Source organism: Onthophagus taurus, chromosome 7, assembly GCF_036711975.1.
Source record: "Onthophagus taurus isolate NC chromosome 7, IU_Otau_3.0, whole genome shotgun sequence".
NCBI classification, from domain to species: domain Eukaryota; kingdom Metazoa; phylum Arthropoda; class Insecta; order Coleoptera; family Scarabaeidae; genus Onthophagus; species Onthophagus taurus.
In genome coordinates, this window is record NC_091972.1 from 39,412,305 (window position 1) to 39,432,270 (window position 19,966).

Sequence of the window (19,966 nt, forward strand, 5' to 3'; positions counted from 1 at the left end):
GTTAATAATAGTAATTTGTACAGTAAAGAATTTTTCAAAATGACACCCGGGTCAAAATAATGGTGTAATTTATTATTTATATAATTATTAAATTTGTATCGCGAGGTTTTAAAATAACCCGCGGAAGGCGATAATTATTGTTGTATATTAAAGTGCATAAACTCCGGTTAATTAGTTACTTTCAATTATCAGGTTTTTGCATAATGTTATTTTGTTTTTTTTTATGCATTTTAAATAAAATTTCCCATTTATAATTTTTTTATGTTCTTTGTTTATAACTTACCTATAAAAAGTTGCACAATTTAATTTGAGAAAGTGATCTTCATGGCGTTTTAGGTAAGTAAATTTTTTCTTTTCTACTTTTAATATCGACTCACTAGCAGACCATAAAACTTGATCATTTGTGTTTTGGTGGTTTACTGTGGCTCGAAGAGAATAACCACAAAATTTCGTTCTTGATAATTTTTAAATGTTTATTATGGTGAATTTTTTGTGGAACATTTTATTAACTTCATTTCCTGTTATTGCGGTGCTCTACAAACAATGTAAGTTACATTTGTAGTATTACTAGTTATTTGTATTTTTTAATCCCTTAATACATTTATTTAAATGATGATTGTTTTATACCGCCCCAGGCTGAATATTAACGTGTTTGATTGGTTTTTTTTCCTGAAACTTCACTTTAATTCTTTCGTTTTTTATTTGAAATAAATTACATTACAATTTATTTTTTTTTATTACAGGCGAAACATTTAGAAATCTTCTAGTGTATGAAAAATCTTTAAAACTCAATGTAAGTAAATTTATGCAATGTATATTTAATAGTGATATTACTTAATTAGTACTTCCACCATTTTATTGAATAATTTTTTACATCAAAATTGTTGGATTTTCTTCATTGCCCAATAGAACATAGGGATAATAATCACATCCCTTTTGTATTACATGTAATATATTGGCAGGATAACAGCTTTTAGCTCAAATGCGCTTTCCCTATTTATTCTACTGATGTTTATATACTTTACCATTGATACATAAAGAGTATCATTTTTGGACATGGATTTTGGTTTAATTTTGTTTTTTTTATTCATCTCTTTATTTAGTGGCTCTTATTGAGAATGTTGGTGTAATATCTTTAACTACCTTGGAAGTTAATGTTTAACCTAGTGATATTTTAATGGCTAATGAAACGTTATCTTTTCTACAATGCTTCCTGTTCATTTTTCAACTTTTAAACTGGGGCAAATATATTCATTGTTTGGCATGAAGGAAATACGAGACTCAACATCTCGAATTGATGAAGTCTGCATACCATCCCACCCTACAATGCTGTAGATTTTTATGCAGAGTAACGTCTTCTCTTGTGACGTTGATTATGTGGTCTCTGGATTTATTCATGTGGTTATACAAACATCGATAGAATTTTTGAAGTGGAAAGATCTCTCAATTCAATTGACTTATTGTGCTAATAAGTCAGAAACCTAAGTTTAGGTGGTCCTCCTTTGTTATTAAATGTGTTATCACTACAATGCTTTGCATATTATACATGTGCCTATTATGTATGGAATATAGTATATATCTTGGTGGGTATCAACTTTATAAAAAAAACATTTTATACAAAAGTTGTTTAATATTTTATTTGCTATAATAAGACAGCATTCAATTGTTTTTATTTCAGAAAACAAATGAGGAACGAATAACACTTGAAGTTTTTTTAAATGGCAATGTACCCTTTCGTTAGGCTCATTTGATAGATATTTCTTTTCTCTTTACGATGACGTAAAATTTTTGAAAAAATGTAAAAATTAATTATTAAGAAAATTTAACTTAAATAACAGTAATCTAGATATCCGAGATCGTCAAATACCTCGAATTATTGGAGATGTACACTAATTTTTCATTTATTTGTTTTATTTTGTATGTAAATTTAATTTACGGTAATAATTTGAGATCTCGGGTATCTAGATTAATGTTATTAATTTATTTTTATTAATAAACAATTTTAGCATTTTAAAAAATTTTACGCTATCGTAAAGAGAAAAGTAATCTCTATCAAATGAGCCTAACGAAAAAATACATTGCCATTTAAAAAAAAAGCAAGTATTATTCGTTACTCATTTGTTTTCTGAATTAAAAACAATTGAATGCAGTCTTATTATGTTATTATTTATATAGCCAATTGATTTTTTTTTTTACATACGTTGCTGGTTGGGTCTTTTGGAAGACATCGCCTTTGGCGATAAACTGACTTTTTGTCAACATGCATTACTTATTCATTTATGTATACATATATATTATTTTTCTCTTGTATTAACTATATGGCAATAAACTTATTATTATTATTATGGCAAATAAAATATTAAACAACTTTTGTATAAAATGTTTTTATAAAGTTGATACTAACCAAGATATATGCTATATTCCATACATAATGGGCATCCTGTATATAACCATGATCTTTTTATATGTTGTTTTTTATGATGTCATTGCTAATCTGTTCACTGATGCTGTACAGCGTCTCTTATCAACATTCTGTTGACATTTCCATCTAATTATTGTGGTTTATTCACAGATCCAACACCATTCATATAAAATCACAAAAAAGTCTGGTCGATGTTAATTTTCAATCTGATGGTGTGCCATTTTAATCAAAAATTACAGTTCTATCTCTATGGCACCTCTTCACATACGTTCAATCTATCATGCTAACTTTAAACTTTATCACATTTTATGTACAGGGTGTCCCAACTTCGATGTCCGTATAGGCTATCTCCGAAATTAAAAGAGATAGAAAAAAAGTAGCTTACGTGTCATGATATCGTTTTTCGAGAAAATGTTAATGCCGAAAACTGCGAACGGCTATCGTCTTTTGTTTTCGCCCTATCGGCAAAAACTGAAAATTTTGCGAAAACGACATTCGCGAATATCTCACTTATTATCAAAGATTGAGTATTATAAATAAAACATTATATGGGCAACTTTTTACGAAGAATTCAGTGGCGTAAGTAAAATTTTCTTCCCATCTTTTATTTTCGAGATTTTAGACGTAACTTTATTTTTTTAAATGGAAACCATAGTTGGCTATGACCTAAAATAATTTGTTATTTTCTTCTGATAACAAATATATATAGTTTGTGGGGTATATTTCTTATAGTTATTGAATAATTAACAAAAATTCAATTTATTCAATCTAAAACTATTGTATGTATTTAAAAGTTAATGTTGCTATGGTGATAACTATACATACTATGATGGAACATACATACTATGATGGAACATACATACTATGATGGAACATACATACTATGATGGAACATGTTGTTATGGTGATAACGATACCATGATAGAAAACATTGTTTCCAATTATTGCCAAAGTTTGTAGTAGTATTTAAAAATTCACTAACAACTCTGGCATTATGTGCTGGTGCTCCGTCATATTGAAAATATATCATTTGAGACATATTTGATGGCAAATTGTCAACCAAAGGCTCAATGTGCTGCTCAGTTAATATAATGAGGTATTTACCTGAGTTTAAGTTTTTATGGTAGATACTATATGCCAAATATCTATTACCTAAAAGCCCACACCATACATTGAACCCCAATCTTCTTTGAATATTCAGAGACTTCATCGGTCCAGATGACATTTTAAACAAACAGCAGATTATTTAATTTTTCTGAATATCATCTACAAAATTCTAATCTTATTGTTAGATTGACATCTTCGGCACGTAAATAATGAGTAAGCCCCGCTTTGTATGGTTTATACTTATTTTTCTTTCATATTCGATAGCAACGGCTGTTGAGTCAGACGTCTTGTTCAATTTCTCTGCAAGATGTTGGATTTATCGCAAGTGAAGCCAACACATTGACTTCATCCTCTTGCAGGTCATTTTGGTATGTTTTTGCACGTGATTTGGGGAAGGACCAAAAATTTATTAAATTTTCTACTAACCGGCTGAGTTCTTACATGCCGTTGTCTTCTTTCCGAATACCTTGTGAAATATAATTCCGCGGCTAACATCGCATTCTTATGTGATAACATATAGCATTCCATCATGTTACATTTTTCATAATTTTCGAAATTCATTGTAAAGTTTTATTCAGTTTTGTTATACTTTGACACTTAACATGCTGGTGCTTCGTACCAGCACATAATGCCAGAGTTGTTATCGAATTTTTAAATACAAACTTTGGCAATTATTTGATACATTATGTTCCATCATAGTATGTATAGTTATCACCATAGCAACATTAACTTTTAAATACATACATTAGTTTTAGATGGAACAAAATGAATTTTTATTAATTATTTAATAACTATAAGAAATATACCCCACAAACTATATATATTTGTTATCAGAAGAAAATAACAAATTATTTTAGGTCATAGCCAACTATGGTTTCCATTTAAAAAAATAAAGTTACGTCTAAAATCTCGAAAATAAAAGATGGGAAAAAATTCTACCTACGCCACTGAATTCTTCGTAAAAAGTTGCCCATATAATGTTTTATTTATAATACTCCATCTTTGATAATAAGTGAGATATTCGCGAATGTCGTTTTCGCAAAATTTTCAGTTTTTGCCGATAGGGCGAAAACAAAAGACGATAGCTGTTCGGGGTTTTCGCCATTAGCAGTTTCTCGAAAAACGAGATCATGACATGTAAGCTACTTTTTTTCTATCTCTTTTAGTTTCGGAGATAGCCTATGCGGACATCGAAATTGGGACACCCTGTACACATTTTATGTCCAAATTTCGATGGGTTTGCAGGGTATCTCAGTTATTATGAAAGATAGAAAGTTGTGGCTTTCGCGAACCTGAGTTACTTTTTTGTGAAACTTACAATGGCGCAAACCAAATTTTCAAAGCCCTCTTCGTTTTTGATATACAGGGAGTGTTTCAAAATTTATGCTTTTCAGACACCTCCCGTATCTCAGCTATCTGGAAACGTAAAAACTGGTTCTAATAGATTTTTCCACGTAGAATCCAATGGTGCACGTAGAATTTTTCTAGTCATCACGGTTTTTGAGTTATAAAGAGTTAAGTATTTTAGAAGTTGAGTCTTCAGTATTTGAGTTGTGTTTATAACCCAAAAACCGTGATGACTGAAAAAATTCTACGTGCACCATTGGATTCCACGTGAAAAAATCTATTAGAACCCGTTTTTACTTTTTTACTAAGTTTCCGGATAGCCGAGATACAGGAGGTGTCTGAAAATCGTAAATTTCAAACACTCCCTGTATATCAAAAACGAAGAGGGCTATGAAAATTTGGTTTGCGCCATTGTAAGTTTCACAAAAAAGTAGCTCAGGTTCGCGAAAGCCGCAACTTTCTAATCTTTCATAATAACTGAGATACCCTGCAATCCCATCGAAATTTGGACACCCTGTACTTACGCTTACTGCCAAACATAACTGACCTACAATTACATGTTAGGTAACTAATAATTAACACGTGTTAAAATAAGAAGATTAAGAATTTGTGACAGTTTGTTGCAGTCATGTGGTTTGAAGTCACTAGAAAAGAGAAATCTTAATACATCTGTATCTTTTGTGTATGCTCATTTGCCTGGTTGGATATTTCTTCCAGAGATATTGTATCATACTGTACTCAACTTTATCCATTTCTCCACAAAGCTAAAACACACCTATCTTAACATCCGTTTTCTGCCAGTAGCTCCTGATGACATCATCGACCGCTTGCTCTTAGATTGAATATAAAATCGACTTTGCTAATATCTTGATCACTCATGTTGCGATGTCCGAAATCATCTTTTTATATAACCTTTTAAAGTTGTTGTTAGAACTCGACCACCTGGTTGGTCGAGTTCGAATAGAATAAAACTGAGCTAAATCCGTGATAACCTTTACTTTTATCGCTAACACAGCACTATTCATTACTTTGAGCGTCTATTTGAACTCCACATAATTAAACTTTCATCACTGGATAAATTCCTCTCTTAATCTCCTCTTTATCATTAAATATCTTCTTATATGTAGCGAACAGTTTTTTTGAAATTACCGCTGTTGATTGCTAATAGCTCAAAAAGATTCTAAACCAGAAAGAATGCTGGCTAAAGGTACCAATACAATAAGATTTATACAACAAGTTTTTTTTTATATACGATTTAATTTAATATGATGATTATTTATACCGCCCCAGGCTGAACAATACCGTGTTTGATTGGTTTTTATACTGAATATCCATTTTAACTTACTTTTTATTTTATATTTGTTTATCTTATTATTTCATCATTATTTCTTTTTATTACAGGCTACACGTCAGAATTCCTCTATCGAGATATGTCGAAACATATACTATAAACCATCGTGAGTATTTTTTTTATAAATTAATTTAAATTAATTTATCGTGATGATTATTTATACCGCCCCAGGCTGAATAATATCGTGTTTGATTGGTTTTGATACTGAATATCCACTTTAAATATTTTTTTATTTTATATTTACTTACCGCTTTATTTCATCATTTATTTTACTTTGTTACAGAGGTTATACATCAGGGTTAATCGATCCAATAATTAGGGACCCATATAAATTAATGTAAGTATTTATTTTAATTAATTCTTTTATGAACGTCTTTATAATTTATCGTGATGATTATTTATACCGCCCCAGGCTGAATAACATCGTGTTTGATTGGTTTTGGTACTGAATATCCACTTTAAATCATTTTTTATTTTGTTTTTGCTTACCGCTTTATTTCATCATTTATTTTGCTTTGTTACAGAGGTTATACATCAGCGTTAATCAATCCAATAATTTTATTAGTCACCCATATAAATTAATGTAAGTATTTATTTTAATTAATTTTTTTATAAACATCTTTATAATTTATCGTGATGATTATTTATACCGCCCCAGGCTGAACAATACCGTGTTTGATTGGTTTTTACACTGAATTCCGCTTCAAAATATTTTTTATTTAAAATTTATTCAATATGTGTTTCATTATTTATTTTTATTTATTACAGGTGTTATATTTAGGGAATCTGTAAACCAGATTTATTCCAGAAAATAATAATGTGAGTATATTTACATTTTTTTTTAATTTTATGATTATCATTACATCCACAATAAGACAGTGGTAGGTTGTTTTATTAATACAGCTATCATTCGCATTTTGTGGGAGATAATAAGATTTTTAAGTTTCTGTTTTGGAGTTTTTACATAATCCTTAACATGAATAGGGAATCTTACAGTTAAAACAAAAAATATAAATAATATATTATAAATATAAAGAGTGAAATTGTTAATTAATATAAATCTTCATTTCTTTTTAGAATTTTTCTTCTTGGATTTGATTTCTAATCGCCTAACCAACTTCACGGTAAGAATTAATTTATTAAAATTATAATATGATAAATTTTATTAAAGATTATGATGATTGTTCTTCACAGACCTGTACTGAAATACTTACATGTCGATTTAAAGAACGGCCAGCTGATACTTTAAATTATTAAAAATTATCTTATTATTAAAAACAATTTGGAATCTTTTTTAATTAATTCAAATTTGTTTTTCAGAATTTATCGTTTGCGTCATAAGTTAATCACAAGATCAGCAATTTCATGACCACTTTTCATTTTTATATAAGGTAAGAAGAAAATCTCTTAATTTTTAACATCATTTTTGTAATAGTTAAAGTCAATGATGATTGTTCTTCACAGACCTGTACTGAAATATATTACATGTCGATTTAAAGAACGGCCAACTGATACTTTAAATTATTAGAAACTATCTTATTATTAAATGTAATCTGGAATCTTTTTTAATTAATTCAACTTTGTTTTCAGAATTTGTCGTTTGCATCATTCAATCACAAGATCAGCGATTTTATGAGTACTTTTCATTTTCATATAAGGTAAGAATTAAATCTTAAATCATTTTTGTAATAATTAAAGTCAATGATGATTGTTCTTCACAGACCTGTACTGAAATATATTACATGTCGACATAAAGAACGGCCAGCTGATATTTGAATTTAATCATTTCAATATTTCAAATATGAATTATAGTCTATATATTAATTGCTATTATTTTTTGTAGGTAGTTTTTCAACATTTAAATTCCAAACGCTGCATAAACCCATTTTCTGGTATGTATTAATTAATTTCTTGGTTTAATTAAGTCTACATTCTTTTGACGTAAATGATGACCAAATTATACTTGAAAATCTCTGAGAGTATTATATAAGCTCAACAGGACTGAAAATTTAATATTAAAAAAATGTTACGTTTTCAAAATTAAAAAGAAAATATCTAAAGATATTTTTCTTTGGTTTCAGGTAAAGGAGGCGATTATTTTCGATGAGAAGTACTGCAGGTGGTAAGACATTTTTGATCTATTATTATATTTTTTTTGAAACAATAAATCTATTTTAAGAAATGATTTTTTTCTTTACTCCTGAACTAAATTATTAGTGCAAAAACAAATTCAATGTGCGCTATTTTGGTCTTTTCTAACTTATCCTATATGAAACTCCTTCAACTGTAACTGTAAGTTTGTAACACTTACGATTTTAATGGACGTTTAGGCTAAAATATCTAAAAGGAGCCGAGTCTAAGAAGGCCCTCAAAACATAATTGTTTTGTTGGTTTATAGTGACTCGAAGAGAACAAATATTCATAAAAATCAACCGTATTATATAACGATTAGTTATTTTTTACGATATTATTTATGGAACATGTGGTGATACTTAAAAAATAGGATAATTTGGTGAAAGTTATATGTACTTCTTAAAGATGCACTTTTAGTTCACAAATTGTGAATTTAATATAGTTAAATTTCAATGAATACAATTTTTATTAAAATCTTTCTTATTTAATTTAACATCAAATAAATAATAAGGTATTTTTAAATCGTTATGATAAAGAATCGATATTATTTTTTCTTTTTTTAAAAAAGTTAATGAGTTTTACGTGATACACTTAAATATGAGATCATTGCTGGAACATTGGACGTATTGATAAATTACTTATCATAATCATTGCTATTGATAGTTTACTATATGAAATATAATGGTGGCTTAAATGATGATTTAGGATTTCCTATCCACCTTTTAATTTGCTATAAGCTGCTGTCCTTACTACTCGGGATGAAAAATTTATCTTGAATAATCTGGAATATTAAACAGATGTTAAACTCTAAAAATACTTGTAGGAAATTGAAACCAACTTGTAAACATGCGCGTTTGTTGGAAGAGTTGATTGATCCTGAAGAAGTCAACAAATGTTTAATCAAATCCATTAAATTCTAAAGTTCTTCCTAATCAAAATTTATTAAATTATCGTAGTAATAAAATGCATAAAGATGAGTTTAGGCATGCATGGATTTAGTGGCGCAAATAATGACTGGCGCGCCAGTAGAATTAAATTGCATGTGTAAACATCAACTGGCATGCAAGTTGAAATCATGCATGCATGGATCAGAAAAGTCTGCACCCTTCTGAAATCACTGGCGCCAGTGATTGGTCTAAAAACATGTAACCATGACAACATAGATGAGTATCCACCTTTGATTATATCTAATATGGATTGAGCTAACTGAATATATCTACTAACAAAAATGTTACTCAAGGTGAATAGACGCAGATGGAAAGCGATAATGTGAAAGTGTAACAAAGATAGATATATTATATGTCAGTACGCTTCTATATCTATCTCACTTCTATCAGTACACCCATTATATGGCAGTACGCTTCTATGTCTATCTCGGTTCGATCACCTTGCGCAAGCTATCTCTCTCGTTGGCTCAATCCATATTATATATAATCAAAGGTATCCACAAAAACAACAAATTTTTTAATGTCAAATTTAGGTTATGTTATGACACCAATTTATTGGCGTCACTGGTTGTTTGCTATTTCCACATGTAAATGAACTGGCGCCAGTAATCTCTGCATGTGGAAACTTAGCTTAACGTATGTAAGTAAGAATTTAACGTTTGATGCTATCATAGCTGAAAAAAATCACATTTGTTATTATCTTTAAAATCAAATGATCTGAATTTTTTTGGATATGATAAGTGTCATATATTTAACGTTAGCCTGTAGAAATTTACATTTCCGTCTGTCTCGTAGTATGGCGTGGTAACTTTAGTCCCAAAATCTAGAGTCGTTTGTGTTCATTTGAGTCATAATATTTTAACTATCAGACGATAAGGCATTATTATTATAGTGTTTCAGGAAACACTATAGCTATGTTTATGAGGAAAAGCCAACAATCTTAATCGTCTTATACAATGTGCCGCAACGGGTATTGACGATTTTTGGAACGCCACTGTTTGAATAGGAATAGAGGGGAGAATCAATAGCTTAAAACATCTATGAAATGCAGTGGCCACAGATCGGAATCTGCATTTACATTTCTCTATTGAAATGCAACGAAATTTCGGCACGAGTACAATATTCCTAGGCATGGTGGATTCCTTCACGCAACATAATGTCGTTGTGGATTGCAAGGTTCCGTGATCACAAAAGTGTACAAAATGAATATTGTCGGTTTTGTAAAAATTGAACATTACACAAAACAGTTTGGGTCTAATTTTACAATTACATCTCCACAAAATTTAAATTGTTCAGAAAATTTTACCGCAAATTTAGCAATACAAACACAAATTTGCAGAATGTTTCTTGACGTTCTCAACCTAAATGTTTTAAATAATTAATAATGTAATCAAGTACACTTAATTTATCCAGTCCTGATATATTTTTTTAAGGGTTTTCGTAAATAGACCTCAAACGCTACGAGCTTTCGAACAACATTAATTATATTAGACGTTATTTAAAAAAAATTATAGCCTTAGTCGTTTCATTGCTAATAATACTGTAAAAACCGTCCGATACTTTTAATTATTGTTGTGTTATGCTTGTTACATATTTTTCGTATGAAAGTGATCTTAGGGTTTAGGTTGGTCAAAACTCCTGTTTACGTTTCACTTATGGCTTTTGACGCAAAGATCCCATAAGCATAAAAACCCATTGTCTAAACATGGAACAGAACTTCCTTCCACATTAACTCTGTATTTTCTAGTTATTATTTATTGTCCATTATCTTGTGTGGAAGTGAACAAAACAAGATTGATGCAAATTGACTTTACATTTTTGACAAGACTATCTCGAGTTTTTTTTTACAGAAAGCACAGTGATTTTGTTTTTCTGCGTGGACAATATGGTGGTTGCTTTCTTCAAATCGCACTTGCGTTGGCACTTTTGAAGCCAATTTAAGGAAAGATGAGCGTCCTTCTCCTGCCGGGGGAATACCATATTCTTGTTTGCACGACTATTCTTCAAAAATGCAAATAATCGATTTTTCATTTTTTAACCCAACCCAAGTCCTTTTTTATATAGTTGCCATCCGTTGTGACTGAAATATCGACACAAAACGCAAAACTTGCCAACCACCACATCTTCGATCTTCATCCATCCTGTTTACACTGTCCAAAAATTTATTGTTTTGTGTTACTACATGAGGTTACGCAACTGGCAACCTTTTTTTCTGTTTTGATATCCACTCTACATTCCGGAAGTGTAGAATCATAAGTACTAACCATCAGAAATATTCTATTATCATGCTAAAAGCTTGTAACGGTTAGTTTATTGGCAACATCTGTATAATAGTCATAAACACCTATGTCCTTCTTTTCTACCACTTTTGAAGGCATTATGGGACACTTTTCAATTCTATTTTATTTGATAGTTCCCGTATATCGATATCCTTTTCCTGTAAATGAGTTACTAGTTTGTTTTGGTAGGAATTTTATCAGTTCAAGTACAGCAGACTCTCCTACACCAAATGCTGGTTTTTTTTCTTCTTTATCCGCTGAAGTACCAGGTGCATTTTCTCTCGTCGGTTTTCTTCAGTGATATGGTTCAAATTGCATCAAATACCCAAAAGGTTTGCAGAGGCACCACATCTTGTAACTGTATCGTATCGGCTTACCTTTTCAAAATTGTTTTATACCGTGCTTACCAAAGTATGGACCATACTTTCATCAATACTCAGCCTTTTTTGGAGTTCTGAGTATTTTAAAATATTTTGAATTAAGCATTTGCATCAATTTTCGTAGTTTTGCAAATTTGTCGCCCGGAGGAACGTTATTATTATCATCTGCACAGTGAAGATATCTTTTTATCATTTCGAATCTATTCTCATAGAATTCACTAGTGCCATATTACAAGATTCGGTTCCTAGCTCCCACCACATTCGTAGTATGGCCAAAAAGCAGTTTATTTCTGCATTGGAAACTCGGAAATTAAGTTCACCCTTTTGCTATGCATATCAAGAAAAAGCTCAAAGCATCTGATTACTTCTGTTGATTTCATCAGTTTTTCAAAGTTCGGAAACCCAGGAATAAGATCGGATTTTTGCCAGTTTCTTTGTTTCGGTAACTTATTTTGTATTTTTGCCAAAGGTTCGTTGTCACTATTTGACTTTTCGCGGCGTCGCTATCACCAATTGTGAAAGTCCGTCCTTGATTTGTAATTTTCGACATAGCTTCCGCTTGAAGCTGTCGACCATCCAGTTACAGATGTCGTTGCAGAAGTCTTCATTGTCGCTACCTTCAGCACTTTCAGCACCATCATCTGGAGGAGTGATAAAAACATCAACGGCCCAAAAATCCTCGTCTTGTATTATTTGAATGAGATCTGTAGTTGTGAGGGGTCTGAAATTATTGAAAATCTTTATTGACTCGTTTAGCCCATAGTTTAACTTTTGGGAAAAAGTTTTCTTTTGTACTTATCGTATTATATTATAGATAATATTATATGGAAATGTGTTGAGACTTGTTAAAGCAATAAACACAACGCAAAATAATAGACAATATTAGTTTAAAAATAGAAAATGTCCCCTTTTACTAGCCATTTTTTTCAAAAGAAGTTTCCAACTTTTTCTACACGTTACAAACACAATAATTCGTCAAACAATCACTCTCACTAATCAACATGTTTACTGGAAACGTGTTGCTGCCTGCAAAATCACTTTGTGACTAACGGGGGTGTTCTATTATTGGAATTGTGCGCATAAAAGGATTAATATTACATAATATTTACCAAACAGTAAATAAAAATCTTTATTGATGTTTCGTCTTCTACAACAACTCCTCCATGCAAATAACTTCCTCAATTTGTTAAATTTCCAAAACGTTTATCATTTTGACAAAATTGTATGTTTATTTTTGATCAAAATCTAGTTATTTCAATTTATGACAGAGAAATAGCTTCCTTAATATCAATTTCAGAAGTTTATTTGATATTTTAATTTGTTTAAGTACATAAATGATAATAAATAGCCAATCAACACTTAAATTTGGATTTTTATTTATATCATTTCAATCCTATTTATATTTTTCCTTAACATACTCTTATTATTTATCCTTAACATAAAGCACATTCGAATATTACACTTAATATATTCATAATCGTAACCTTTAAAGCAATGATTAATCAGAAAATTTAAGTAAAGTACTTAAATGATTAATTAAAAAAAAATTGTTAAGTAACAAAACGATCACATACACTCTTCAAAAAACTTGTGGACAACTCGTTTATTCTATTACAATAAAAACGTTTTCATGTAAGTTGTGTTCAACTAAAAATAATATCAAAAAAAAATCAATCTGTACAAGATATAAATAGATATTCCTTGTTTCCAACAAATTAATTTTAATTAATTTCCGATTATGTTTTTATATAAAGTTGCCAACATTTTGGCAGCCGTTAAAATGATTTCTCTACGTGAGACTCCTGTTAATGCATAATGCCATTCCGAATTATGCACCTAAAAAGTAATTGCATCAATAAAATATTAATTACAATATTAAAAAATAATTACATGTAAATTATTCGCCATGAGACTTCCGATAGTTACGTTTAAACCAGACCATTTCAATTGATAATCACCGGGGGTGTCTTCTTGCGCCAAATTTACTATTGGAGTTGGAATCGGGGTCATTTGAGTGAACGTTTGAAGATTAATTTGTTTAATTGGATCAGTTAAAATTAATACACCCAAATCGTACCACCTAAAATTAGAAAATAAGGTTTAAATGAATGATATATTTGTTTAATTTTACTTGTCTTCTCCAACTTCAACAATAAAATTTTCAATAGCAACAACCGGGGCGGGGTGCTCTAAAACTTTGGGTTGGTGCAGAACGATTTGTATTCGTTCCTCCGCTGCTTTAACAGCGGCTGCAAATCCAACAGGTTGTGGAGCTATATTAGTCGATTGCGCAGCTATTCCCCTTTTGGTGCAAAAAAAGTTAATTTAATAAATTTCGCGATCGTTTTCAGAAATTATTTACGTTACTGTTGCTTTTCCAAAGACATGTTGAAACGCCTCGCGTATCGCGCTGATTTTAATTTCTTTATCAGATGCCACCAAAATGTCTAAATCACCACCAGAATCTAAAAACAACAAAAATTACAGTATTTAGATTACAAATACTTTTTGTGACAATTTAATAGATAAATTACATATATATTCTCTCATTTGTGGATCTAACGTAGTTATCATTGAATCTACTGAATGCTTAGCTTTTTCAGCAACTTTCGATAATATGCCACCACTAGAAACGGCACCTTTCATCCATCCAATAATCCCACCAGAATCTTGGGTAGCTCCACTAGGAATACTTTGTGGAATATTACCTTGAGGAACACCTTTACTTGGTGGAATTGCAGCACTAAGATATAATCAATAAAAAAGTGTTTTAATAAGTTGGTTATATTATTGGAAAAATTCGAGAATCATCATGTGGCTTAAAAATCGACGATTTTTTTTTAAATCAACGTGAAATGACCAAAAAAGCACGTTAAAAATAAAAAGAAAGTGCGGAAAAGTGTTCAAAAGTCTAAAGACGCACGGCTAAACCCGAATGATTCTAGTTTTAGGTCTTGTGTTAGTTCTTGTGATAGTGCCAATGTAAAACTAGAACTAACACTAGACCTAGAACTAGAAAGTATCGGGTTTGGCCGTGCGTCTGAAGAACCCAACTCGGAATTTACAACCCACCCTCTGCTGTATGCCCAACCCGACATTTGTACAAAAAAAACCGACAGAATTCTGAAATAAATGAGCAAATTATGTGGATCCGAATGTAACGTTTAAAGAGAGCATGCCGCATGATATATAACTTTTAATTCTATGATGGAAAGGACACAGAAAGATATCACTCAACAGAAGAATAGTTTCACTAAATAGTCTTCAGCCAGTAGTACTGTAATCTCCAAGTACTTAGTAGTGTTTTGGCAACAGTATATAGTCTTCTGAAAGCAGTAAATAGTCTTTGCCAAAAAAGTCTAACATTCTCCAAGCAATTAGTAGTTTTTTCAACAATATTTAGCATTCTGAAAGTAGTTAATAGTCTTTTGGAAACAGTATCTTGTTTTTCCAAGCAGATAATAGTTTCTCCTAGCAGTATTTAGTCTTCAGCAAACAGGTCGTAATCTTTTCTAATAATATATAGCGCTCTGAAAGCAGTAAGTAGTCTTAGGGAAGCAGTATCTCGTCTTTCCAATCAGTTTGTAGTTGTTTGTTAGCACTATCTAGTCTTCTCCAAGCAGATTGTAATCTTTTCCACCAGTATCTAGCATTTTGGAAGCAGTAGGTACCTTTTTTGGAGAGCATATCTCTTCTTTCCAAGTAGTTATTAGTCTTTTCCAGTAGTATTTAGCATTCTGGCAGCATTAGGTAGCTTTTTGGGCAGCATATCTCTTCTTTCCAAGCAGTTATTAGTCTTAGTCTTCGTTATTAATTTCGATGTGACGTCACAAGCAATATTAAACAAGTTAACACCTAACCAACAAATTGCTTATTTTATAGCCACGCACAAAATCAATCTGATAAACTTAAAAGTTAAGTTACTTCCACTAATCTAGGTGAGATTACAAGGTATATTTACGGATGAAACACCCGTTTTTCTTAGGTTTTCGATGCACAACGACTGACTATCTGTACTTAGATAGACTGTGTGTCGATAGACTCTGTGTTAATACTATAACTAACACTAGACCAAATACTAGAAACATTCGGACTTAGTTGCACGTCTCTTAAGACGGCTAAGCCCGAATGTTTCTAGTTCTAGATCTAGTGTTAGTTCTAGTTTTAGTACAATAAAAATATGCAACATAGTAATATCTTTAATATCTTACATTAATCTTCATCTTTGCTCTATACTGCGCAGTATACACCTATATGATTAAAAGTCACCAAGTCCAACCAATAAGAAACCCACCTGCCTACATCTCACAAATTCCACAGTATATCCTTTGACTTATCTCTTTCTCTTTTCAGCCATCAATTATCCATTCCTGGACGAAGGCCTCTTTCATATATTTTCATGTTTTTCTGTCCTGGGCTACTTCAAGTCATCTGCTCCTCGCAATCCTCTTTATGTCACCTATCCATCTTCTTGACATCTACCCCTACTACGGTTTGCTATTCTTGGCTACCAGTATGTCACCCTCGCTGTCTATTTAACGTGATCTTGTCTTAGCCACTTTAACTCCGCGACTATTTTCTTATAATATCCTCATTTCTGATTCTATCTCTTAAGATGATATCAGACATAACTCGCTCTTGTGCTTTCTGCATGACCTTCAACTGATTTGCCCATCATCGCCATGTTTCCAGTCCATAGGTTTCCACAGGTTTATTGGTATGTCTCCGTTTCTCAATATGTGTTTTAATTTACCAACGGTTGCCTATGTCAGTTGTATGCCACACTTTATCTCACCTGTCTGATTTTGTTTGCTCATCTTGATGGCATGTATGTAAATATATTCCTTTACACTTTCCACCAATTCGTTATCTTTGGTGATATTTTCGCCAGTGTTCCTGATTGTTCTGGTTATGCTAAAGTTCATCTTTAGCCCCACTCCTCTATATAGTTGCTGATCATTATAACTTATGCTTTGGTTTCCCATGATAATGACGTGAAGATATTTTCAAATACCAAGTTGAAGGGTTTTGAGGAAATAGTTTTTTTCTTAACTTGAAATTTATTGATTACTAGATCTTCGTTTATTTTAACTTGAAGTGTCAATGTTTAGCTATCGCGCCTCTTGAAGAGTAAGATGGCTTCTACATTATGCCATGTACCTGGAATCTTACCATTGTTAAGGTACTTGTTAAAATGTATGTGCAGTACCTCTTCTACCATTGTTTCTCCCTTTTTCTTAGTTCCTATTCAGTTATATGCGGTATATCATTTGACCGAAAGTTGCAGATGTGCATTGCTTTGGTATTATAATATCTGAGTAACTGTCAGAATCCAGGGGTGGTTTTTCACCCTCGCCAAATCTAAGAAGTTACCGCCACGTCTCTCAAGACTGTTAAACTCGAATGATTCTAGTTCTAGGTCTTGTATTAGTTCTAGTGATAGTGCAAAACTAGAACTAAAACTAGACATAAAACTAAAAAGTATCAGCTAACCCAACACGGAATTTACAACCCCCTCTGCTCCATGCTTAACCCGACATTTGACAAATTCGCACTGGTTTAAATGTTAATTAACCTAACACAAAGTGGAATTTCTACACAAAATTCCGAATGTAAGGTTTAAAGAGGGGCGCTCTACCTCCCTCTAAAAACTTATCCTGCATCTGGATGACAATGAATCGAGTGTTGTAGCAGCAACTTTTAAATCTGTAATGGAAGGGACACAGAAAGATATTACTCAACAGAAGAATAGTTTCAGTTTTAAGCATTAAATAATCTTTGCCAATAATACCTAACTTTCTCCAAGCAATTAGTAGTCTTTCCAACAATATTTAGCATTCTGAAAGTAGTTAATAGTCTTTTGGAAACAATATCTTATCTTTCCAAGCAGATAATAGTTTCTCCCAGCAATATTTAGTCTTCACCAAACAGGTCATAATCTTTTCTAGTAATATATAGCGCTCTGAAAGCAGTAAGTAGTCTTATGAAAGCAGTATCTCGTCTTTCCAATCAGTTTGTAGTTGTTTGTTAGCACTGTCTAGTTGTCTTCAAGCAAATTGTAATCTTTTCCACCAGCATCTAGCATTTTGGAAGCAGTAGGTACCTTTTTTGGAGAGCATATCTTCTTTCCAAGTAGTTGTTAGCCTTTTTCAGTAGTATTTAGCATTCTGGCAGCATTAGGTAGCTTTTTGGGGAGCATATCTCTTCTTTCCACGCAGTTATTAGTCTTTTCCAGTAGTATCTAACATTCTGGAAGCAGTAGGTGGCTTTTTGGAAAGCATATCTTTTCCAAACAATTATTAAAGTCTTTGAAAGCAATAGTAGTCTGGAAACAGTACTCCGCCTGTCGAAGTAGGTCAAAACCTTTAAAAGCAGTGTTTAGTGTTCTGTATTATTTTGAAAATAGTAGACATGAAAATTGTAGACTAATACTGTTTTCAAAATAATACCTATTGCTTCCAGAACAGGCGGAATACTGCTTCCAAGACTACTTATTGCTTTCAAAAACTTTAATAATTGTTAGGAAAAGAGATATGCTTTCCAAAAAGCTACCTACTGCTTCCAGAATGTTAGATACTGCTGGAAAAGACTAATAACTGATGTCTTTTCCAAGTAAGTTGTGGTCTTTTTCTGCAGTATCTAGCAGTTTAGAAGCAAGAAGTAACTTTTTGAAATAGTATTTCCTCTTTCCAAGTAGTTTTTAGTATTTAATCTTCTGATAGCAATAATTAGTCTTTTGCCAACAGTATCTAGCATTCAGGAACCAATAAGTTAAAGAGGGGGTTAGTGCATCAGGTATAGATTTTAGATTATCTTCAGGTTATAGATGGTAAAGAACGACATTGTGCGTTGTGCGTCAAAAACCTAAGAAACAACCGTATTTCACCCAAAAATATGCGTTTTAACCAAATGTGCTGCGAAAATATATTGGCATGGTCGATGACGTCACAAAAAATGACGTCACGTCGAAACTTTAAAGTGATTTTTTGGTAAGTTTAACACTTTCCCGCACTTTTTTTTATTTTTAACAGCTTACTTGAGTGATTTCCCATCGATTAAAAAAAAATTGTCGATTTTTAAGCGACATGTGATTCTTCAATTATACATTATTCCCACCTAAATTGTGTAGGATAAAAAGGTTCTGTTGTTGGTACATTTTGCAATAATGAAACAGATTCTTCTTGACTCATTAAGTTTTCCTTTGTCGGTTGTGTAATTGGTGGTACAACGATGGGGTGAGTAACAAAACTGGGTAAAGCAGCTGGTGGTGGTACATTAGATAATAAATTTCCAGTAGGGATTGTTGTAACAGATACTCCGGGGGAAGGTAATAAGGAAATTGACGAAGACATACTGCTAGTACTTTCTAAAACATCAAATAACACAAAAATAAATGTTGTTAGTATTATTTTTTGACGTTTGATAAACAACTTTATAAAAGTACCTGTCTTGTCGACCATTGAGTCGTCTCCAATTTTCTTATCGATAATCTCAAAAGTGTTCTCCCCGTTTGAGTCGTCTTGCATTTTATCCTATATTTATAATTCAGTTAGAAAAAAATGTAAACAGTAAACACTTGGAATTTTGTAATCGTGGCCGAAGTTATTTTAGGGATTTTAACTTTTATTATTGACGTATCAAATATGCAGGTTAAATTAATTCTATTATCATTTAAAATTATTTTCATCATCAAATAATTTATTAATATATTTTATTGATACTTTTAAATCAAATTTATTAATTTAGAAATCAAATTTGTAGCAATTAAGAATTTTCTTTTTGTCACTCAATATAAGTTGGCAACGTGAGTGTCAAATTGATTAAGCTCAAATTTATCAAATTAATTTTATTAATCTTTCGATAACTTTTAAATAATTCTAATTAATTTAAATATTATTTATTTCAAAAAATCTTTTTGTTACAAAAAAATTATTTTTTTTTGGTTCGAAAATTATCTAACCTAAAAAAAAAATTATATAGGTTAAGTGAACTGTCAAAAT

General features: G+C 31.4%; 1 protein-coding gene across 1 annotated transcript; it reads right to left on the reverse strand.

Annotated features, from left to right (window-relative positions):
- Positions 1-13,537: 13,537 nt before the first annotated feature.
- Positions 13,538-19,575, reverse strand: LOC111419162 (protein PRRC1-like). Its single transcript, XM_023051932.2, has 7 exons — positions 19,411-19,575; positions 19,083-19,332; positions 14,501-14,709; positions 14,329-14,431; positions 14,098-14,268; positions 13,857-14,046; positions 13,538-13,802 (listed from the first exon to the last, which is right to left on the reverse strand). The coding sequence occupies exons 1-7, from the start codon at positions 19,490-19,492 to the stop codon at positions 13,692-13,694; spliced, it is 1,116 nt and encodes a 371-aa protein (XP_022907700.1). The 5' UTR covers positions 19,493-19,575; the 3' UTR covers positions 13,538-13,691.
- Between the last annotated feature and the right edge of the window lie 391 nt (positions 19,576-19,966).

Coding starts and splice junctions, on each gene's coding strand:
- LOC111419162 (XM_023051932.2), bottom strand. CDS start 19,492: ATGCAAGACGACTCAAACGGGGAGAACACTTTTGAGATTATCGATAAG. Junction 14,710..19,082: donor TTTTATCCTACACAATTTAG/GTGGGAATAATG, acceptor ATTATATCTTAG/TGCTGCAATTCCACCAAGTA. Junction 14,269..14,328: donor TTTGGAAAAGCAACAGTAAC/GTAAATAATTTC, acceptor TTGCACCAAAAG/GGGAATAGCTGCGCAATCGA.